This window comes from Salvia miltiorrhiza, chromosome 2, assembly GCF_028751815.1.
Source record: "Salvia miltiorrhiza cultivar Shanhuang (shh) chromosome 2, IMPLAD_Smil_shh, whole genome shotgun sequence".
NCBI lineage: Eukaryota > Viridiplantae > Streptophyta > Magnoliopsida > Lamiales > Lamiaceae > Salvia > Salvia miltiorrhiza.
The window spans coordinates 18,977,529-19,000,656 of NC_080388.1; the positions used below are offsets into that span (position 1 = coordinate 18,977,529).

At 38.5% G+C, this 23,128-nt stretch overlaps 4 protein-coding genes and 1 long non-coding RNA gene across 5 annotated transcripts; 1 reads left to right on the forward strand and 4 right to left on the reverse strand.

Annotated features, from left to right (window-relative positions):
* The first annotated feature begins 2,910 nt into the window (after positions 1-2,910).
* Positions 2,911-4,132, forward strand: LOC131011471 (serine acetyltransferase 1, chloroplastic-like). Its single transcript, XM_057939266.1, has one exon. It carries the CDS (start codon positions 2,911-2,913, stop codon positions 3,961-3,963), a length of 1,053 nt encoding a protein of 350 aa, XP_057795249.1. The 3' UTR covers positions 3,964-4,132.
* On the reverse strand, positions 3,594-6,020 carry LOC131011470 (premnaspirodiene oxygenase-like). Its single transcript, XM_057939265.1, has 2 exons — positions 5,026-6,020; positions 3,594-4,951 (listed from the first exon to the last, which is right to left on the reverse strand). Exons 1-2 carry the CDS (start codon positions 5,914-5,916, stop codon positions 4,328-4,330), a joined length of 1,515 nt encoding a protein of 504 aa, XP_057795248.1. The 5' UTR covers positions 5,917-6,020; the 3' UTR covers positions 3,594-4,327.
* Positions 6,021-11,163: 5,143 nt separating this feature from the next.
* Positions 11,164-12,056, reverse strand: LOC131011472 (uncharacterized). The gene is made up of 2 exons (XR_009096939.1): positions 11,458-12,056; positions 11,164-11,360 (listed from the first exon to the last, which is right to left on the reverse strand). It is a non-coding gene; the product is annotated as an uncharacterized LOC131011472 (long non-coding RNA).
* Positions 12,057-13,429: 1,373 nt separating this feature from the next.
* LOC131008094 (probable sugar phosphate/phosphate translocator At1g06470) lies at positions 13,430-19,663 on the reverse strand. Its single transcript, XM_057934994.1, has 4 exons — positions 19,469-19,663; positions 19,144-19,328; positions 18,665-18,751; positions 13,430-13,609 (listed from the first exon to the last, which is right to left on the reverse strand). Exons 1-4 carry the CDS (start codon positions 19,485-19,487, stop codon positions 13,430-13,432), a joined length of 471 nt encoding a protein of 156 aa, XP_057790977.1. The 5' UTR covers positions 19,488-19,663.
* LOC131011473 (uncharacterized) lies at positions 14,918-16,792 on the reverse strand. Its single transcript, XM_057939267.1, has 3 exons — positions 16,377-16,792; positions 15,227-16,288; positions 14,918-15,138 (listed from the first exon to the last, which is right to left on the reverse strand). Exons 1-3 carry the CDS (start codon positions 16,707-16,709, stop codon positions 14,998-15,000), a joined length of 1,536 nt encoding a protein of 511 aa, XP_057795250.1. The 5' UTR covers positions 16,710-16,792; the 3' UTR covers positions 14,918-14,997.
* Positions 19,664-23,128: the final 3,465 nt, after the last annotated feature.

The window sequence follows — 23,128 nt, forward strand, 5'->3', positions numbered from 1 at the left end:
CTTATCCCGATTTCGACCATCGAAAACTGGCGGATTTGCTTAATTCGAACCCTCTATTCGAGATCTAAAGAACTGCTTCTTGTCATCTCTCGGCGGCGTCTCCTTCTTCCATTGGTTCCCTTTTGACGAGGAACCACTAGAAACTGGTTGGGATTGTCTCCAATTGGCCTGATTCTGTCTCTGGTTGTTGTTGTTGCTGCCCCTCCTCTTGAGCTGATTCTCTATCTTTATGGCCATGTGTACCATATCCTCCAACTCAACATAGTGTTGCAACTCCACTTTATCACGAATGTCCCAATGCAAACTAGCTAGGAATCTCGCCATAGTCGCCTCACGCTCCTCCACTACGTCGTCTCGGATCGTGGCAACCTCCATCTCCTTATAATACTCATCCACATTCTTACTCCCTTGCTTCAAGTTCTGCAACTTGTTGAAAAGCTCTCGGTAGTAATGATTAGGCACAAAACACTTCCTCATCACAGCATTCATCTCATGCCAAGTCTAAATAGGTGGTTCACTGTTTCTCCTTCTACTCGTCACCATCTGATCCTACCACACAAGCGCATAATCTGAAAACTCTATTGCCGCCAACTTCACCTTCTTGAGCTCTGAATAGTTTTCGCAGTCAAACAGAAGCTCCACCTTTCTATCCCATTCAAGATACAATTGTGGATCATTTTTCCCTTGGAAAGAGGGAATGTTCATCTTGATGTTGCCCTGATTGTTATCTTGCCACGTCCTACCGCCATCGCGATGCCAGTCCTCTTCCTCGCCAAAATTTGTATCGTCTCCATGCTCCTCATATTGACGATATTGGAATCGACCTTCTCCACCACCACGACCTCGTCTGTTGCCGCCTCTGCCTCCTCCTCGAGTGAAATTGGTCTCTTTGGATTGAGACTGCTCAATCTGGTCGATCCTTTCATGCACCCCTTCCAACTCGGATCTAAGAATATTTCCTAAATCTAATCGAAGTGCCTCCATTATGAACTTCGTCTTTGGATCAATAACGGGATGTTCCTCGTTACATGAAACCTATTCATTTTTCTTTGACATATTGACATAGAAACAACAAACAGTTAGTAAAATAATAGGACCTCACTACCTCACAAGCACTCGTGTATCACTCAACAATGAATCACTCAGCACTCGTGTATCACTCAAACTAATGACTCTTTTCACTCTAATAATCTCACTCTCTCTTGCCTTTTCCACTCAAAATTCTCCCTCAAGGAATCGAATTCCCTCAATCTACCAGCTGAACTCAACACCAACAATAACAAACGAACCACCAAAAGAACGTCCCACAAGATCACCACAACAACAAAACTGACTCTAAAGGCTCAAAACTACCCAACGAAGACGACACACGAGGAAATGAAAACTGAAAACTAAAAAACATGCTGCACAGAAACTGTCTCAACACGCTCTAAACTACCCAAGGAACCCAGAAAAGACTACGAGATTTAATCAAAATTCAGAAAAAGTGTTCGCAGAACTGTCCCAAAAGACTCTATACGACCCAAGGAAATAAAGGAACAAAAATTGCACAAGATGAAAAATATTAAGAACTAAACGAAAAATATGAAGTATGGATGTGTATGGATGTGTATGTACGTGTAAGATAAGTGATATATGGCAGAACACGAAAACCCTATGGACTGCCCTAAAACGAATTCGAACAGAGACATAGCAGAATATGGACTGCCCCAAAACGAAGATAGATATACGGAAACCCTAATCACAGAAAACACAAAATATTTGTTAATCCTAAAACGCGGAAATATGGAAAATGAAAAATACGGAAACAGAAACGACACGAAAACAGAAACGACACGGAACAGACACAACCCTAAAATTTCTACCCTTGATACGAAGATAGAAAAAAAAACCTGGATACGAAACGCGGCTCTGGTGCCAAATGAGACGATCCTTGCCAGACCGTTCAACAAACACGCAAGCGGAAGACTTTCGAAAACGAACGATAGATGAATGGAATCCCAAAACCTCTGAATCTAACCCACGAAATAATTTAGGCGAATTGAATTCCCTAAACCCCAACGTGATGTTGACGCAGCAACTCGGGAACGATGAATGACACCCGACGAGGGTTGGTTGACACGCCGTTACGCCGATAGATGAATTCGACTTGGAATTTCAAGAAGAATTCGAAAAGGTCTCAAGAGAGAATAAAACTCACAGTTTTGATTAATAAAAAGGTTCAAATTTCGGCCACACCCTAAAAGCCCTATATATAGGCAAAAACTAAACCTAGTCTAATAAGAAAACAAATTAAATAAAACCCTAATCAACCAAACAAGGCCCTTATTCCCTAATTTTCGAAAATAACCCAATAAGCTAAACTATTGGGCTCTAAAATAACAATGCAGAAAATAAAATAAACAAGGTCTTCCCATTTTGGCCCAAAAGTAAATAAATCAAAATCAACGCGTCAACTCCACCATCTTCAAATGGCATCTTCTTCAACTCCTGCTTCTTCAACGACGAACCTTGGGCTGCATCAAGTATCATTTAAAAAAATGAATTAGAATAATTCAACTGAGTCAGGATCCGAGTCGGATACAACCCGAGTGTATAGTACACCCGGGTGTACAGAAGAGCACCTCTTGAATTAGATACGTATAGTATTTGCCAGAATAGAGCTAATAAGAAAAATTCAAGGAATATGGTACTGGAGTAATAAATTTTGGTAACGACATAATCTTGCCCTCTTTATTGAGCTGAAACTGGGTAACCCTAGCATGGCGTCTGGTGCACCATATGAAATTTCCACTTCCACACGCACGCGCCTTCTCCTACACCCTTCCTCATCCCCGCCGCCAATTCCGCTCAAGCAAACTCTTTTCTTTTTTATATAACTCTCTTCAACATTATCATTTCCCCTGTTAAATGACTCTGTCCCTATCCACAAATTTCCCTGTATATACCATGTCCACAAATTTCGCAGCACCACCGTTTCTTCTAAAGCAGCCATATTTCATTAAGACCTCCGTGGCAGCAACCTGCGTCCACTCTTCAAGAACCGAAACCCCATCCCACAAATTTGACGACGACGTCGTCTTCGAGAATTACGTCAAATTCTGCCGACCCAATTTACCCGATGTCGTCCCCATCAATTCAGCGAAGCAGGCGGCCGATTTGTGGGTGCGGATGAAGGAGGAGGCGGGGGCGGTCGTGGATCAAGAACCCATCTTGTCCAACTACTACTCCAGTTCGATTCTGTCGCATGATTCCATGGAGAGCGGTCTGGCCAATCACATCTCCATGAAATTGAGCGATTCCAGCCTCCCCGTCGGCACCCTCTACGACCTCTTCATGGGGGTTTTGAGAGATGATCAAGAAATCATGCGCGCAGTGTGCGACGACCTGCTCGCGGTCAAGGAGAGGGACCCTGCTTGCATCGGCTACGTCCATTGCTTCTTGAATTTCAAGGGATTCTTGGCCTGCCAAGCTCACAGAATAGGCCACAATCTATGGCGCAACGGTCGCAAAATCTTGGCCCTCTTGATTCAGAACAGAGTCTCGGAGGTCTTCGCGGTGGATATCCACCCGGGGGCCAAAATCGGGCGGGGGATCTTGCTGGATCACGCCACCGGCGTAGTGATCGGCGAAACCGCAGTGATCGGAGATAATGTGTCGATTCTGCATAACGTGACGTTGGGTGGGACCGGGAAGGTCTCTGGCGACCGGCACCCGAAGATCGGTGATGGGGTGCTGATTGGTGCAGGGACTTGTGTTCTTGGCAATGTGAGGATTGAGGAAGGGGCCAAGATTGGCGCCGGCTCCGTCGTGCTCAAGCAGGTTCCGGCCAGGACCACTGCCGTTGGGAATCCGGCCAGGTTGATTGGGGGGAAGGAGAATCCGATTAAGTTGGATAAGATGCCCAGCTTCACCATGGATCAGACGTCACACATTTCTGACTGGTCGGATTATGTTATTTAGATTATTACGTCTCTGTGTATGTATGTATACTTAGTGTTTGTGTATGCTTATAAGAGAGAGCCTAAGTTTTCCTATTTGCATAGATGCAATTCTTCAAGTTTATTGACTGCTTTTGTTGTCCTGTAACTTTTGTTGTGATCAATGGGAAAGATTCCAAATATGCTCTGTTTTGGATTTGGATTGTTGAAGTTTTTGTGAAACGTGAAATAGATTTAGGGGCGTTTAGTTTGCATGATATAAGAGTATGGTTTCTCCAATCTCACCCTTTCAATGACATATGAATCAAGTAAAACTAGCTTAAATAATGAATCAAGCAAAACTAGGTTAAATGATGAAATGATCACGGGTGTTGGGATATCCGCCCCTAGAGGAATGGGAGGGGTATCTTGATAGTAGGAACGGCTAGCAAGTCATCTTTTCTTCTAACTGTTGCCCCAAATGTCTCTGTCATGGCTAGTTGATGTGGTTCGATGCCATCGGGCAGACTCCAGTCGAAATGATAGAGAAACATTGCCAATTGAAGCTCCACATTGGCGAGACCAAATGTAATCCCAGGGCATATCCTTCTACCCGCGCCAAATGGAACGAACTCGAAGTTGTTGCCTTTGAAGTCGATTAAAGCATCAAGGAACCTCTCTGGGACGAAGCTTTCAGCATCGTCCCACTGCTTGGGATCCCTCCCGATTGCCCACGCGTTCACCATGATTCTAGCTTTTAAGGGGATTTGGTATCCGTTGATGCTGCAGACCTGGCTGCACTCTCTGGGGAGTAACAGGGGCAGTGGCGGATGTAGCCTTAGTGTCTCCTTTATCACACACTTGAGATACTTGAGTTGGTCGAAGCGAGCTTCGTCCACACATCCCTTGTCCTTGAAAACACGTCTCACTTCGCCCTGCACGCGTTTTAGGACTCGTGTGTGTCTCATCATCTCCGTCATTGCCCAAGCCACCGTTGCTGCTGACGTCTCACTTCCTGCGCTGAAAACATCCTGTTGCAAGAGAATGTTAATTCTGTAATTGGTTTAGACATGGACTCTTTTCTCCATGAGACCAGAAAGCTTACGAGGATAACAGCCTTGATGTTGTCAGTGGTAAGGGGAAGTTCATGTCCACTCTCTTGAAACCTCAGCAGAACATCAACTAGGTCGTCTTGTCTTGTGCTAGAGTTGACAGTTTCTGCAGTTTTGTCTAATTTGTGCTGATTAATGATGTTTTCAAGAATCTTGTCCACCTGGCGATGCAGCTTCGTCAATCTCCACCTGGTTGGGCTCATCGCTTGAAGCAATCTAACATTAGGATACACATCAGCAAGATCAAAACCAGACGCCATTTCGATGCCTTGTTGAACTAACGAAACAAACGCTTCTTGCCCCTTGGTGTTCTTCATGCCAAACGCCGCCCTCGAAGTGAAGCCGTAGGCGGAGGCGTAAGTTTCGGCCGTCAGGTTAACCGGTGATCCAGCGCGAGAAGCTATTGATCGGGTGAGTATCAGAATCTCTTCCTGCCTCAGCGACTGGAACGACTGGACGCGCTTGGCGCTCAGGAGCTCGAGCGTGCAGATCTTGCGGAGCTGCCTCCAGTAGTCGCCGTATGGGGCGAACGCCACGTCCGTGCAGTCGTACGACATGATCTTGAGGGCCAGCAGCTGGGGGCGGGAGGCGAAGGTGAGGTCGTGCGTTTTCATGACTTGCTTGGCGGCGTCGGAGGAGGAGACGATGATGGTGGGGACTTGGCCTAGTCTGAGATACATGAGTGGTCCATATTTGGTGGAGAGATCTCTGAGAGCAATGTGTGGGAGAGAGCCAAAGAGAAGGTGCATGTCTCCTATCAATGGAAGCTTCCATGGCCCTGGAGGGAGGGGGAAGAGAATATTCTTGTTTTGTTTCGATGATTTTCTGAGTTTGAGTAGCAGCAAGATGAAGAGGGACAAGTAGACCAAGTATTCAAGCTTCATTCTATTAATTTGGTGCTTGCATTTTTTGAAATATGCAGATTTTTATGCGCTAGTGTGAGTTTTGGAGTTTTGGTCATTTAGTAACAAGAGGGCGGATGTTGATCCCATTGGAATCTCTTCTTAATTTGTCTCATTCAATCTGTTCCAATTGGAATCTCTCCTTAATTTGTCTGATTCTTTCACATGTTTATGTAGAAACTCCTCAATGGAAAAGCATCTGCCCAACACAAGGCCATCTTGTCACTTAAACAATACATCTGTTGGGAGTTGAATATGTGAGTGTACGCCTGCAAAGCAAGTTGAAACTAGCATCAGAGACTGCCGTGCAAAACAAGAAAATTAAACATGTCTGGGAGTTGGTTGAAATTTTTTTTGATTAAAAATGTGCCAGATTTTTAGTCTTGTTGCAATCTAGAAAAATTCGAAAAAAATTGCTCAAATATTTGAAAAAATTAAGAACTGAAAATTTGGGAAAAGGGATGGACTTGCATGCGGGAGTCTGCATACTATGCGGCCAGGTCGGGTCCGTCCTGACCCGACCCGTCTTGAACGTATGTATATTAGTTTTGAGAGATAATAACTAAAGTTGTACTGCGCTGTAGTGGTTTCAAGCGGCGCCTCATTTTCTATTTTAAAGGTCATGGATTCGAAACCCAACTATACCATTTTACCTTATTTTTGTTTTTTTTTTTTTTTTTTTTTTTTCCTTTTTTCCGGTTTTTTTTTCTTTTTTTTCCTTTTTCCTTTTTCCTTTTTTTTTCTTCCTTTTTTTCGGTTTTTTTTCTTTTTTTTTTCCTTTTACCTTTTTTTTTTTCAGTTTTTTTGTTTTCGTTTTTTTTTTCCTTTTTTCCGGTTTTTTTTGCCTTTTTTTTATTTTCTCGTTTTGTTTTTTTTTTTTTTTTTTACTTTTTTTTTGTTTTTCAATTTTAGCTTTTTTTTTTCTTTTTGTTAGCTCCTTTATTTTCTTCTGTTTTTCTGTTTAATTTTGTATTTTCAACACTTTCTAATTTTTTTTCTATTTTCTTCATTTTTTTTAATATTACCTTTATTCACATTAATGGTTATTTAAATATATACATTGTTTCACTGTAAAAATTACTTTTGTTTATAATAAGTTATACTTTCTCTGAACCTAATATATGTTATCTTAATTGAAGTTTCATTAATTAAAATGTTTACATTGTATGAATGTAAATTTTACTTTTCTATACAACAAATTATACATTTATTGAATGTACGATATTTTGCTAAATACTAAATCCAAATGGAAATATTCACTTTTATTTATCCTAATATATACATTACTGTGCATGAATGTATACTTATGTGAATTAAGTATTACATATCATTCAATATTTTGTAAATCCTAAACACTGAATACTAAACCCTAACCATTGAATATTAAACCCTAAATAATGAAAACTAAACCCAAATGAAAATATTCACTTTTATTTATCCTAATATATACACTATTGTGCATAAATGTATACTTATGTGAATATAAGTATTACCTATCATTCAATATTTTGTAAACCCTAAACACTGAATACTAAACCCTAAATAGAGAATACTAAACCATAAACACTGAATACTAAACCATAACCATTCAATAATAAATCCAAATGACAAATTCTTATAAATAAAAGTAACAATTATCTTGAACTAATGTAATAATTTAGAAATATTACATTATATCATATCAATAATTACTTTTTCTTATGACAATGATTACTTGACCAAATAACAAATTTACAAGTTCTAACGTGTAAAAATAACATTACTTTTATACATATCAATAATTACTTTTTTCTTACAATAATAATTATTTGATTAAATAAATAAAAGTACAAATTCTCATGAATAAAAGTAGTAATAATTATTGTGAACAAATGTAATAATTTATAAACATTACATTTCATTATAACAATAATTACTTTTTAAAATGAAAATAATTACTTGACCAAATAGCTAAGAATAAAAATTATCGCGAGTGAAAATACCATTATGTTTCTTCACATGAATAATTACTTTTACTTACAAAAATAATTACTTGAGAATATAACTAAAAGTAAAAGTTCGTATGAATAAATAATGTTTCAAAAATATTACGTTTCTTCTTAATAATTATTACTTTTTATGACAACAATAATTACTTTTTATTAGAACAATACTTATTTGACCAAGTAATTAAAAGTATAAGTTCGCATAAATAAAAGTAACAGTTATCATAAACAATATTTTAATTCTAAAGAGAGTTTCAAGACTATAATAAAATCACAACAGTAATGTATTCAATATTATTTTTCATTATGTCAATAAATACTTTTTTCCATAATAATAATAATCATAATTATTTTTCAATAATGTAAATAGAAATAAAATACAAACAAAATAAAATAAAATAAATATTGTATAAAAATCAGAAACAAAGAAAAAAAATGGAAACAATAAAAAAAATGAAATAGAAACATAAATAAAATATAAAAAAAAATGAACCAAAAAACATTTTTTTTTAAAAAAAAAGAGGAAAAAAAAACAAATATATAAATAAAACAAAACAAAGTAAAAAAAACACAAAAAAAGAGAAAAAATGCTTAAATAAAAAAGAGGGAAAAATATGTGACGAAGTGGGTTTCAAACCCATGACCTTCAAGTTAAAATGAAGGTGAGGCGGAGACCACTGCACCAAGCATTGATTATAGTTTAAAATTGTGAAAGCATAATAATATATCATTTAGATCCGGGTCGGGTCAAGGCGGACCCGACCCGCCCGCATACAAGTTTCTGCGCTAGAAATTATACTTGGCTGAAACAAATGTAAATATGCTACCGAAATCTACTCTTCATTCATATACTCAAGTACGTCTTCTCATTTCGTCTAATTTCTTGTCATTTCTAACAACTTATTCCAATTTCAAACTATGGTTGCCAACCAAAAAAATACCAAAAATATCGGGCCCTTAAAATCTCAAAAGATGATTGGCAACGGGAAATCACCCAAGACCCCTACTTCGTTAAAAAAAAAATAAAAAATCTAATCCCCTAATAAGATTTTCAAGTCTCCTTCATCATCTGCTACATCACCCGGGCATGATAATAAGTTGTACAGGGACATGAGAACGGAGTGTCACACTATAAAATGTGAGATGTTTAAATTATTTACACGTTTCATTGATGTTGACGTCTCTATGGATCACGTTGTTGATCTTATGATGAAAGAACCAGCCATTTCGAAGTTGATGAAACAAAGTTGTTGTCGTTGGAGGTGCTTGGGGATTCCAGCAATGTTTAATATCATAATGTTTATTTTGAGTTATGAATTTTTGGGTTTTTACTGTTTAAACCTTTTGTTTCAGTCAGTGTCATGTTGTCGTTTGATTTTGAGTCTAGTAATATATATATATTTTTTTTGGTATGAAGTGTCGTAGCCCAAAACCATTTATTTTCTTTGCAATTTTATGTGAAAATTATTAAAGTTTCAAGTTGTTAATATATATTTCTATGAGTCGAGGTTGTGATGAATCTAGTCGCGCCCCTAGTTAGATAAATGACTTTAAATTATTGATTATGTTCTTAGCAATACAAATATACTCACATACATTAATTTAAGATTTAACCATGAATAAATATTTTCATAATATTCTTTATTTTGGGCCTAAATAATTTAAAGTATTTGTACCATTCTTATTTAAGACTAAATATTTAGAACATGGCTACCAATTCACATTTTGTTGTTTATCAATTTCTTTATCATCAAAATTCTTGAATCAGTATCCTCCACGCCTTTAAACCGTCATAATCTTTTCTTTTATCCTCTCCGCTATCACCGCCATATTTTCATCCACCACCATATATATATATATATATATATATATATATATGGGGGAGGGCTAAAATAAGAGCATTTCTTAAGATACAAAATAAGAATCATTTTCAGCCCTTAGATCATCAAGATCTACGATTGATCCTGAGTTCGAATCCCAAAGGTAGCAAAAAATTATTTTTCACAATTCATACCTTTATATAGCGAATTTATACGTGTTCTACATAAAATTCATATATTAAAAATTGCTCTTATTTCTTATTTTAAGATGTGCTCTCACGATAGCCCACCCCTATATATATATATATATATATATATATATATATATATATATCAAATTCATCACTTTCCTATCCTGCCTCTATAATTTTCAAAACACAGATACATCATTTATCAAGCAAGAATCATGTCTTCGTCTTTCACTGCACATCTTCAAAATGGTAAAAACTCTATTATTCTGTAGAAATTTCATGTGTCTTATACATCATTATTTCCTTTTGCCTTCCATTTATGCAGAAACAAACCAACAAGTTTTCCACAGAAATTATCATACGAAAATCCAAATATCAGATTTGGTATATATTTATCCAATCCAAAATAATTAAATTGAAATTGGAAATATGGAAGTAGAGTGGAGATGAGGGAAAATTAGGTGAAGGGGTGCTGGACAATCAGTGAAGCGAGGGAGGTGACTGGACGGCGTCGCCGGACGCTGCTTGCGCCACGGCCACTACTAGAAAAACGCTCATAGATAACGGATTTTATCCGTTATCTATGAGCAAAAAAACCGTTGTGTATAGTGGTGTTATCTATGATACGTATCATAGACAACGGTTTAAAAACCGTTATGTATGTGAGAATAGATAACGGTACGAGACGCTCATACATAACGGTATGAAACCGTTATCTATAATGATTATACATAACGGTTTATACCGTTATGTATGAGGTTTTTTCCGTTATGTTTTGTATTTTTTTTGTTTTTTTTCCTATCATAGTTAACAGTTTTTTTTTCTATACATAACGGTATGAAACCGTTATCTATAATGATTATACATAACGGTTTATACCGTTATGTATGAGGATTTTTCCGTTATGTTTTGTATTTTTTTTGTTTTTTTTCCTATCATAGTTAACAGTTTTTTTTCTATACATAACGGTATGAAACCGTTATCTATAATGCTTATACATAACGGTTTATTACCGTTATATATGAGAATTTGTCCGTTATTTTGTATTTTTTTTCCATCATAGTTAACAGTTTTTTTTACTTCTTATAACGGTTTTTGCACTTTTATAACAATTTTTTTGCACTTTATATAATTGTAGTATATTTTTAAATTTTGCAATTTTTATAAAACGACAAAATGATAAAATCAACAATAACAATATTTTATATCATCCAAAATATTCATACATTATCATCCAAATATAATGAAAACTTCACATATATTCTATTTAGCTAGATGTTTAATTAAAAAATATTACAAATGCGCGCAACTTGCTAGACATTTGAAACGACGTTCTCTGCTTCAGCCTTCTCGTTTGTAGTAGTCCTCATAGCTCATCGACTCCCATCTACTTAATCCGCCAAGATGATAAACTCAATCACAATAATGAACTGGAGAATTAAAAAAATCCGGCAACATGTGAGTTACATAAGTAATCTTCAAGATCTCAATGTTCTATCTATATTGTTAAAATGAGAAGAAGATTACCCTGCACCAACACGAGCGAGTTCACCTGCAAAACATAGCCAACCCGAGCTTCTTAAATAAAAGAAATATGAAAGAGATATTTCAACTCTGCTCTCTCTCACAACGTTACATATATACCGTATAGTTGAATATAGTCCGAGGGAATGAAGAAGGGAATAACTGAAACATCAATTACTTAGCATAATTCTATTCATAACTTTCTCAAGTAAGAAACATGAATCTCAACTTTGAAAAATCATTATCTCAACTTTGAAAAATCATATAAAATCAACCTTTTCAAAGAAAAATGCAAGTTTTACCTTTTAAGAAAGCTATTAAAGTCTATCTTTATTAGAAAGTTACAAAAATACAATATCTTCTCAAGTGTATAAGAAATTATCTCACAAAATGCAGAATCTGCCACAGAACCTTGCTGCTTCGCGCAGTACTTTTAAGAAAATTGTTTGACATATCTAACGGTGTCCAATTTAGCTGAAATTTTACAGAAACCTCCTACTCATGCTGAAGTTATTACAGTAAAAATTTCAAGTTATTTGGACAATAGGAACACTCTCGAAAATCCCTCACAAGACATTGGTTTGTCCAGCCAAACTTGACAGCAATACAGTTTCTATTGAAACTCAACATATAACTCATATTTTGGCCAAATAAAAGCTATAATATCTCAAATACATCATCTTACTACACATTAGCATGCTTTAGCTTGAAATTTAAATCATATTTAACTCATCATCACCAAGAAAGCAAGTTATAACACAACCAATCACCACAAGTTCTCCACTCAATACTAAAAGTCGTTCTTCCCTTATTCATAAATCAAAATTGGCTTAACACATAGTAACATGCTCAATATCCCCCAATTTCTATCATATAGATGCAGCCAAAGGACTAAAAGCTGATATCAATTTTGTCACTTGCTTCCATTGATAAGTTTCTTCTTTAGCATACACAACAAAAAAAATAATGACAATGTACAGATCCAAATAAATTGAACTCCAGTGGATATGGAAGAGACAACTTACTTGCTTTACATTGAGTTCTTGCTTAAATTTTGCACCTGTATAGTTCTCCTTTATAACATACCTAAGGGAACTCTCAGGAATTGGAAGACATTCCTTGAAAATTTTGAATTTTACCTGAAAGTGGAGATGATAGCAGCTTATATGACGAGGAAAAAGACTTCATCTCAACAATGAAAACAAGTTTGTGAAGGCGTGAAGTTACCTTTACCAAATCAGAAACATAGTTTAAGAAAAAAGTCTAGCCACCAAGATTATCAGTGGTACTAACTACTAACTAAAGAAATCAATAATTTAGGTTTACATTTTCTGCTTACATAATCATGAAGATCCCAAGTAGCTATTTCTAGCATCCTAAACCACTCAAGAGATGAAAAGAGAGGAAACTAGAACTTAATTTTTGGCAAACATCTACACCAAAATTAGATCTCAGCAGAAAGTAAACAATGTATTGTATGAGAAAAGTTCAGTTATTACTTGGACAAATCTCATAGGAGATATGCCTTCCAATTCTATGCAGTATTACATTTACATAGAGCTATACTCTGCATCAAATACAATAAAAAGTGAAAAGAACTGTAACCTCTGCGTTTTGCCTTATCTTACGGCTTTAGGGCTGATTTTAGTATAAGATTACTGAAGCTATCTTTATAACTGAAAAAAAAAAAAAAAAAAAAAAAACAGATAGCAGCCTACTAGCACAGGACAAGATCTTGTAGTTTGCCACTTGTGAGTTCTAGGATAGGACAGCCAATGTAAAATAAAAAATGAAGCAAGGCATCCTCCTACAGTGCAGCCAAAGAAGACGATGAATTCTTCAGTAAATAAAAGATGCAAAACATGTCCTTCAAGTCCTAAAGCTACAACGGTAGTGGAATCAATCTCACTCTTTCAGCATTAAACTTAACCAAGACATGATTTTCCCCAATCCTTAACGAATTTGCTGTATTTTATTAAGGAGAATCATACCTCCCTTGGCATTGAGAATGTTTTCGGCGGTGGTAAATCATAATCCAAATTCTCATCCTTGGGTATAACTCCAGCATCATTTTCCAGCAAAAAGGAATCCTCATCGTCAGAAGGCCTAGCCCTTTCAACCAGGTGAACTGGTCATGGAAATACAGCACGGCCACCTGAAAACATATTAAAGTCTCATAATCAGTTGAACAAGCCGAATAAATCCGTGAGACAGGATTTTCTTGTTTTTTTATTTAAAAAAATTTCTAGAACGATGGTTCCTCAAATATATAAGAGAACTCTCCACTGTCCAATGTCATAAATCCTTATATTTGCCAAATGAATTATCACATTAGCAGTTTCTACCGAACTGTAGGATATTAGTAGTAAGGTAATTTTTAGGGTTAATTACGCTAAAACACACGAACTTTGGCCCGATTTTCAACTTTTCCATATACTTTTAATTTTGTCTGGATTTCCCTGAACTTAGGCCCGCGTTCAATTTTTCCACAATTTTTGCTCCGGCCTTATTATAAAGCTGACATGGCATATTTTGCTTGAACGAAAAGTTGACGTGGACACGCCGGACGGGATATTATACGACGTCGTTCTAAAAGACACGAACGACGTCGTTTTGTGTTGTTTTATCATCTACTTATTTCGTGAGATTATGTTTATGAATTCCAAATCAAATGAAATTGTGAGAATTAGGGTTCTCTCGATCATTCTCCTCTCACAACAATTACCATGGCTTGTGCTAAATCTTTCTCCTCCGGCGGTTCGGCCATGTTCGACATGACCACAAAGTGTTATTGCGGAAGCCGCGTCGTGCTTATGACGTCGCAAACACAACAAAACCCTGGACGGAGGTTCATATGTTGTCCGAAGAAAGATGTAAGTGTCGATTTTCATTAATGGGTTTAGTTTAAGTGTCGATTTTCACAATGTATAACCCGAGACTCCGATAGGAGAGGCAGAAGAAGAAGATGATGGTGAATCGAAACTAACTTTCTGGATTGGCGAATACTACCGACAACAACAGTATCTTGAAGCGGACATGATGAGAATCCGACAGTTGGAGGCTGAGATTAAGCATCTCAAAAAGAAAAAGAAAGACAACAAGAAGCTATTCGTCAACATGAAGCAATTCATGTATGGTGCTTGTTTTGGAGTGTTGGTTTATGCAGTTTCGATGTCACTCATTTTGTAGAAATGATTACTAGATTAAGCTATGGTTAGTGATTGAACATGTTAGTGCTTCAACTTGTTGTTTAGTATCCTATTTTCATATACATATTGTATTGTCCAATTTTCAAGTGCAATGGACATTGAATTGTTGGTAATGAAAATATGGAAATCTGCAGTGGCATTTTGTATTAGACACATTGGCATCTTCAAAATAAAATATGGCTCCATTCATATAATATGGAATTTGTCTTTCATCAGCAAAAGAAAATACAAAATACATAGTAATAGGAGTCTCATAAGTTTGAACTTCAAAAACAAGTTTCTGAGCTAACTTTGGACATTTAAAACCACTTCAAAATAAGGACAGCTTCAACAGTCAGTTCTTGGTTTGGGATTGTTGGGTTGGCACTTGAGATGATAGTTCTTCCCCTCTTGGTACTTGATGCACTATACTCCCAGAGCAAATGTAAGAGTTTCCTGTCTCCTCTCCCACAAAGTGCCCTACACCCTTTGATGCCTACAACAAGCATTAGAAACATAGTTAGAATCAACATTGAATCAAACAAATTCTGCATGACTGGAAAATATGAAAATGATGCTTGTACCTGTGCTCGTTCCATAGCTAGGGTCTTACTCTTACTCTTCTTCTTACTCTTACTTGCTCCACCTGAGTTCACATCATCATCTGGCCTAGGGTGTTTCCTTGGTCTTCCTGGCTTTCTCTTTTCTGGCTTCTCTTTCTCCACAGTCTCATTCTTGCACCCTCTGGAATTGTGACCTAACTGAAAACAATTTTGGCATGTCATAACAGTCCCTGCCCTAGTCAGTCTAGAAGGATTTTTGGGATCCGTCTCATCCTGATCCCTTCTCCTTTTCTTCTTTGGCCTCCCAGGCATCACCCTCACTTGTGGAGGTTGAACTGGATAGCCTACTGCCTTGGGCCATTGTCTTTCACCATTTATTGGCTCCAATGGATATGAATATGCTTTCAAGTAGGTCTCAGTAGTCAGGTACTTGTGGACATAATTGGCTGGATCTTCCTTCATGAAATGGATAGCAGAAATGGCATGGATACATGGAATGCCAGTGAGCTCCCAAACTCTACAGCTGCAGTTTCTTTCAGGTAAAGAAACTATGAATCTATCATCCTTGTTCTCAACCTCAAACTTACCCCCTAGCCCAGGGTGAGCTGTACAGAACCTAGCCAAACTCTTCAATTTTTCAACTTTTTTTCTAACAGCAGGTGTTAACACATCAGACACACTTTCAACATGTTTTAACTTCTGAAATTGTCTCTCCCTAAGGCCACTTCTAACTGCTTCCAACATATGTATTATATGCTTCCCTCTAGCATTTAGTATGTACCCATTAAAGGTTTCAGACACATTATTATCTACCATATCACTCACACATGCAGTAGATATAAAGGCTTTACAGAACCTGGATGGGTCTCTCTCAATGAAATTCTCATAAGCCATCATGTTCTCTGCCTTCAACTTGTCCATTGCTGCATCCCACTCCTCCTTGTATGAACTTCTAACACCTTCCCAGAACATGTGCTTTAGTGTTACTCCTTTGAACTGCTTTTTCCAATTCATATAAACATGGCGTGCGCAGTTCCTATGCTCAGCAAAAGGAGCCAAGTCCTTTATAGCATTTGTCAAACCCTACAACAAATTCAATAACATCTGTATAAGTAAATGTAACATCTGTATATGTAAATTCAACAAATTCAGTATATGTAGAATTATTTACCTTTTGTTGATCCGATATGAACGTGTAACCTGAACCATCTGTAACACCAAGTTCTTCAAGCAACATAGAGATAAACCATGCCCAACATGCCTCATTTTCCACTTCAACAACCGCCCAAGCAATTGGATACATCTGGTTATTTCCATCCTTTCCAATAGCACAAAGAAGCTGCCCTCCTAGATGAGTCTTCAGGAAACAACCATCTAGGCCTATGATGGGTCTACATCCCTCCACAAATCCCTTTTTCAGAGCACTAAAACCTATATACAACCCTTTAAATATTGTACCATCACCTACCAGTAATTCAAATCTCCCTTCTCTGTCAACTCTCATAAGCTCAGATATATAACTCCTTAGCTTTGCATAGTGGCCAGTCACTGATCCTCTCAGTGTCTCTAGAGCATAAGCTTAGCCCTATATAATCTGCCATTAGGAATAGCAATATTGAACCTTCTCTTGACATCATTTCTGAACTCCTCCACCATCATTTGAGGCCTTACTCTAAACACCTCAATGTACTGCTCACCAATCCACTTGTAGCTTGCTTGTCTATTCTGGACAGCAAATGTGCAAGTGTGATCATCACCAAGCACTTTAACTACAAGACTCTTCTCCTTCTGAACAGTGCTTGCAAATACCCTCCACATACAAGGCTCTTCACAGTAGGCCTCGCATTGCTCTTTGTTGACCCTCCTGAAATGGATAGGATGCCCTTTCACTATGCTCCAACTAACTAATGCCTTTTTGCATTGAAAACCATCCTCAAATCTCATTCCTAGTACCAATTGCAAATCTGCAATATCCATTTTGGGATCATATACCACCTTAGGCTGCTTACTCCTAACTAATTGCCCATCAGAATCACAACTATCTGAGTTCTCAGCCTCAAGTGACAATTCATTATCTGACATATTATCTCCCAAGACACCTAAACCCTCTCTCAGATTCACCCTAGCTTGTTCATATTCATCATCATCAGAACCTAATTCCATATCTCCTAGACTGTCTTCAGATTCCACTAACTCCTCATCTTCCTCCCCTGGGCAATAATCATCATCATCCTCATCAGTGCTCCATTCTGCTGCATCTGTCAATTGGGAATATTGTGACACAACATCATCTCCCACTTCTCCCTTTTCCCCTCCCTGTTCTACTTTACCCTTTCCCTTGTCTACTTTCTGCCTTCCCACATCTACCTTCTCCTTAACCTTCTCAGACTTCCCCCCTCCCTTGCCAACACTCCTCTTAGTAGTAGTGATTGTCTTTGTCACTGTCTTAGTAACCACTTCAGTCACAGCCTTAACCACTTCCCTCTTCCCATCATCTACATAAACAGAGATAGATCGGCAAGACCTGGAGATGTGCTTCAACATTTGCATCACATGCTTATCCTCAGATAATTCCATATAAACAAGAGTTCTAGGGACCTTATATGCTAGACACTTCCAAGATACGTATCCTAATTTCTGTACTTCCTCCTCCAAATCAAGATAGCCAAACCTATCTCTATCTAAGCCATATCTAGATGTCAATTCACCACCAGAATACAATCTGCTGCTTGTTCCTATCGTAGCGAACTTCCCTCCGTGATATATACACAACCCAAATTCATCGCTGCATAGCCAAAGAAACAAAAAAAAAGAGGATTTAGGTCGAAATGGACTTACAGATTTCGGAACTTCGAAACTCAACTAAACCCTAGAAGCTCTCATGGACTAAGCAATAGGCGATGAAAACGAAGAAACAAATGAAATGAGTGAAGCTCGTACCTGTCGTCCATTTTTCCCTCCAAAATCGAAATACCAAACGCGAGATTTTCGAGCCTTCAACTCGCGGTTCTTCTCGTCAAAATTTACTTCTCAGCGCAACAACAACTTCTCGTCAGCGTCTCCTTTCGTCAAAGTTATCGTCGTCTTCTCCGCGTCAAAATCGTCTCCACAGTGCAAGTCAACAATGGTGAAATGGAATTTACAGCGGGAACAGTAATAAGTTTAAGGTAAACCAAGAATTTTCATACCCTAGCCTGAAACGACGTCATTTAGGTTATTTACTATGTAAACGACGTCTTTTAATATTGCTCGCAAAACGACGTCGTCGTCTATACTGCCAGGTAAGAGACACGTCAGAGACAAGTCAGTTCGGCACTTGGCCAGAGCAAAAATTGTGGAAAAATTGAACGCGGGCCTAAGTTCAGGGAAATCCAGACAAAATTTAAAGTATATGGAAAAGTTGAAAATCGGGCCAAAGTTCGTGTGTTTTAGCGTAATTAACCCTAATTTTTATCATACCAAAATAGTAACAGCTTCCTTCACAACCCCTGCTATTGTAACTGTTACTGCACTTGTTACAGACACAAGTACATATTCTGTTAATACCTGCAATAGTATCAAGCTTTTGTCAGATGAAAGAGATTTAAACTGATGAACGTAAAAAACAACTAATTGATGTTTAAGAATGGTTCACAATTAGCCTTTTGACCTATAACTTTGGAGAAAATGCGGAGAATGGAAAGTCGACATCTCTAGCTGATACCAAGTAAGAGAATGGGCTTTTTTATAGGGAAAGAAGTGACTAAGTGAGTATCCATTTGGATGGTTCAGAGACATTATGGAAAAGAATCAAAAGATAAAATTACTAGGGAAGTATGCCATCACCATACCCAATACATTATGATGGTTCAGAGACATTATGGAACAGAATCAAAAGATAAAATTACTAGGGAAGTATGCCATCACCATACCCAATACATTGGTTTAAGAAATTTTACCATGAAGAAAGCCAGAGTGCCACCAAACAACATTAGCAAACTACTTCTCAGAATATGCGATGAGCTATTAAAGTAATCGTTCTTTCTCAATTCATGCCATGGATCCAGCATCAAAGAAAGAACACCAGTTGCAATTGCCATTATAGGGGTCACATAGCTCATCAAAGTAAGTGGATTTTTAAGACCTAGAAAAGGAACAGAGATGTCATAAACTTAATAGGATCACACATTAAAGTCAACGACAAGCAGGATCTTAAAAGAAATGATCCAATTCTATAAGCCTTGCCAAGGTAATGTTGTAGAGAGAGTTTATACAACCACTTACCATAGGTTTCTTTCTTCATTCCATTTTTGATATCATCATGTACCAATTGTTAAAAAACAAAAGAAAGGAACACAACCATGAGAGCATATATAGGTAATAAAACATAAACAAGAACAAAATTATTCAGACACCAAGACTGAATCAGTTGAGTCAGGTATAATGCAGCTTATACCTGGAGAAGTATTAAAGAGTGTATCGCCGGTGACCCTTAGCCGCCGTCTGACTCGGGATCAAGGAAGTCCAGGCACGGCGGCGAGGAGCTGCTATTGATGCCAGAGGCCGGAGAGGGTGGAGTCTAGATCTGGGGCCCTAGGGTTTCAGACGGAGGAATTAGGGATCTAGGGTTTAGAGGAGAGAGCGGCGCCGCCTCTTGAGATACAGGCGGTGGTGGCGGCTGGAACCTTTTCAGATTGAGGCGGTGGTTAAGTGAGATTTTGAGGGAGAGTGGCGGCGGCCTCACTGCCGTTCGCCGGAGATTGAGAAATTGGGCGGTGGTGTGAGTTTGTGAATGCCCGAATTGAGTCAAAAGAATGAGAGATAAGGTGGGCGAGGCCGGCGCTCCTCGCCGGAACTTCGGCGGCCGCGGCGGCGGAGCCCTAGCTGGTCCGCTCAGCTTGAAAGATAAGGGGGAGAGAATGTTCTTTGTGTAAATTTTGAAAGTTTCAAATGATTTCTTTTATATATAGACAAGCAAACCCTAGCTCCACCTCCACCGCTTCCAGCCGCGCGATGTCTCCTTCAAATTCACTCCAATCCGACCAACCCAAACCCGGATCCGATCCCGCAGACCGCCCCGAAGAAAGCGGGCGGTTGCAGAGAGACGTTCAAGGATTGGGAGAAGTGCGTGGAGGAAGGGGAGAAGAACAAGGAGGATATCGTGGAGAAATGCTTTCAGGCGACGTCTGCTCTGAGGAAGTGTATGGAGGCGCACTCCGATTACTACGCGCCGCTGCTGGAGGCGGAGGAGGCGGCGGTGAAGCAGCTGGAGGCGGAGAAGGAGAAGGAGACGGAGAAATCGACCGATCAAGCGGCGGAAGAGAAATCGGATGATTCTGAGAAGAAGGCAGCGACTTGAATTTGACTAATACGTTTCCAGATCGATTTCAATTATGAGGTCGAGGTAATTCAATTGGGGGAATTTCTGAGTTTCTTGATGATAGGAAATTGTTATCCCTGCAATAAAATGCACTGAATTTTTTACTGGGAAATTCTTTGATTTCGTAATGTTACATTTAAACCTTTTTGAAAAAAAAAATATAAGTTTTAAAAAAAATTAAAAAAAAATAATTAAAAAAATTTAAAAAAATTATACATAACAGTTTTTAGATACGCTCAAACATAACGGTTCCAAAACCGTTATAAATGACTCTTATACATAACGGTTCTTTAACGTTATGAATAAACCGTTATAAAAGATGGTCATAGATAACGGTGGCTTAACGGTTTTGTAATACCGTTATGTATGCAACTAATAGATAACGCAAAACATAACGGTTTTTCAAAAACCGTTATCTATGCATATAGACAACACTACATAGATAACGGATTTTTCCAAAACCGTTATCTATTCCTAAAAGTGCGCTCATACATAACGGTTTTTGAAAAAAACCGTTATCTATGCACTGTTATGTATGTAAACTTTTGTAGTAGTGGGCCGCCCACGAATAGGGAGCAGGAGGAGACGGCGGTGGTAAGGGAGCTGTGAGCGGCGCCGCTCCTTGTCACGACCAGACCTAATTAAGGATAATTAAGATGAGAAAATCGTGACTAAGGGAGGGGATTAGAAGCGGGGATAAAAATGGGGTAAATAAATAAGGAAGAAACGTATTTAATAATTCTCAACAAAAGGAACCTTTATAATATAATGGATGTTTAGTCACAATGACTCAAATAAAACTAGTAAGTTCGGATAACTCCGACTTAGCAAAAAACATTAGACATAAGACTTGTGAGTACGCAGCGGAATAAAGGTTCTGATTACATGTATAAAGATATGTATCCCAAGAGTTCTTCAATATATATATATATATATATATATATATATATATATAGGAATGGGATCATGTAGTATCCAAGTCTTATAATAGATCCCTAGGTCCAATTCTTGACCACACATTTATGACATGTGACGCATCAAGATGGTGACACGTGGCAATGAGCTTCCAAGCATTCCAAGGCAAAATCTGGAGGGGTAAAATTGGAATATAATTTTTGGAATTAATAATTAAAAAAATTTAGATTTTCACAAAATAGATATATTTTAGATGCATAAAGTCTCACACGAAGATGTATAAAGTTTTCACATGAAATGCATAACTTTGAACAGAAAACTACATTTGATTTTTATAGTTTTGGTATTTTCACCACCCCACCCCACACCACCCCCAACCCACCCCACACCACCCCCCAACCATCCCCATTACCACCCCCCAAAAATAGGCATGTTTCACATGCATATAAAATCAAACAAAAATGCATAAAGTTTTCACATAAAAATGCATTAAATTATACAAAAAATGCATTTCATTTTAATAAATAAGGTATTTTCGCCACCCCCCTCAATTTTTTTTTCAAAAACTGATTTTCTGATTGCTGACCCACCCCCATCCCCCCCCCCCCCCAAAAAAAAAAACTTATTTGTAGTTAATGTTTTATGCATTTTCATGTAATAATATATGCATTTTATTGTTCTTGATTATGCATTCTTCTTTTTTATATACACATGTTTTATACTCCCTCCGTCCCAATATTCAAGTCTCCTATTCCTTTTTGGGCCGTCCCAATATTCAAGTCTCCTTTCCCTTTTTGGCAAAAATTAAGCTAGAATTAGTTGAATTAACAATGCTCTCTCTCTCTCTTCTCTCTCTATTCTCTCTCTCTGTCACTCTCTCTCTCTCTCTCTCTCCTCTCTTCACTCTCAAATCGCCGCCTCTCTCTCTGTAGCATAATCGCCGCCTTTCTCTCTCGTTTAATTCTCCGTCCGGCGCCGTCGTTCGCGCGGCACGACTCAGGCGGTCAGGCCACCCACCGCCTTCTTCCTCACGCCGCTGCCACCACCAACCTCTCGCCTGGTCTTCCCTTCGCCCTTTTCCTCCCGCCGCCGCCACCATCAACCTCGCGCCTCCACCGTTCCTCCCGCCGCCCTCTTCCTCACGCGGCCGCCACCAACAACCTCGCACCTTCACCGGTCTTCCTTCGCCCTCTTCCTCCCGCCGCCACCACCAACCGAGCGCCTTCACCGGTCTTCCCTCCGCCTTCTTCCTCACGCCGCCTCCTATCTCTCCACCGCCTCAACCCTCTGCATCCACCGCCTTCACCTCTGATCTCCTCCGCCTCCACCGCGGCAGATCTGCTCGAATTTTCCAACGCCTCACCACCACCGTTCCTCTTTTCGTTTTCCGTTCATAATTTTCGGCCACATTTTGATGGTAATGCTTCACTGGATCTGGGTTTTCTTGGTTTTTCCAAAAGGTGTTTCATTTTCTTCAGTTTTTTAGTAGCATTGCATGTTCATAATTTGGTTTATGCTGCTTGATTTTGGGCTCGATTTTGAGAAATTGAGTGTGAGGAAGAGAAATGGAGAGAATGACAGTGAAGAGGAAGGGGGAATTGACGCCGACCGAAGAAGGAATAAGGGCGGCGACTCGCCGGCCCCTCAGC

Excerpts from the sequence above, each read along its gene's own strand:
- LOC131011471 (XM_057939266.1), top strand. The coding sequence starts at position 2,911 with ATGACTCTGTCCCTATCCACAAATTTCCCTGTATATACCATGTCCACA.
- LOC131011470 (XM_057939265.1), bottom strand. The coding sequence starts at position 5,916 with ATGAAGCTTGAATACTTGGTCTACTTGTCCCTCTTCATCTTGCTGCTA. Across the intron at positions 4,952-5,025 it reads ACATCAAGGCTGTTATCCTC|GATGTTTTCAGCGCAGGAAG; the intron begins GTAAGCTTTCTG and ends CTCTTGCAACAG.
- LOC131011473 (XM_057939267.1), bottom strand. The coding sequence starts at position 16,709 with ATGAGAGTTGACAGAGAAGGGAGATTTGAATTACTGGTAGGTGATGGT. Across the intron at positions 16,289-16,376 it reads TCATATCGGATCAACAAAAG|GGTTTGACAAATGCTATAAA; the intron begins GTAAATAATTCT and ends AATTTGTTGTAG. Across the intron at positions 15,139-15,226 it reads TAGCTATGGAACGAGCACAG|GCATCAAAGGGTGTAGGGCA; the intron begins GTACAAGCATCA and ends TGCTTGTTGTAG.
- LOC131008094 (XM_057934994.1), bottom strand. Across the intron at positions 18,752-19,143 it reads GCACTCTGGCTTTCTTCATG|GTATTAACAGAATATGTACT; the intron begins GTAAAATTTCTT and ends ATACTATTGCAG. Across the intron at positions 13,610-18,664 it reads AGGAAGCTGTTACTATTTTG|GTGGCCGTGCTGTATTTCCA; the intron begins GTATGATAAAAA and ends ATATGTTTTCAG.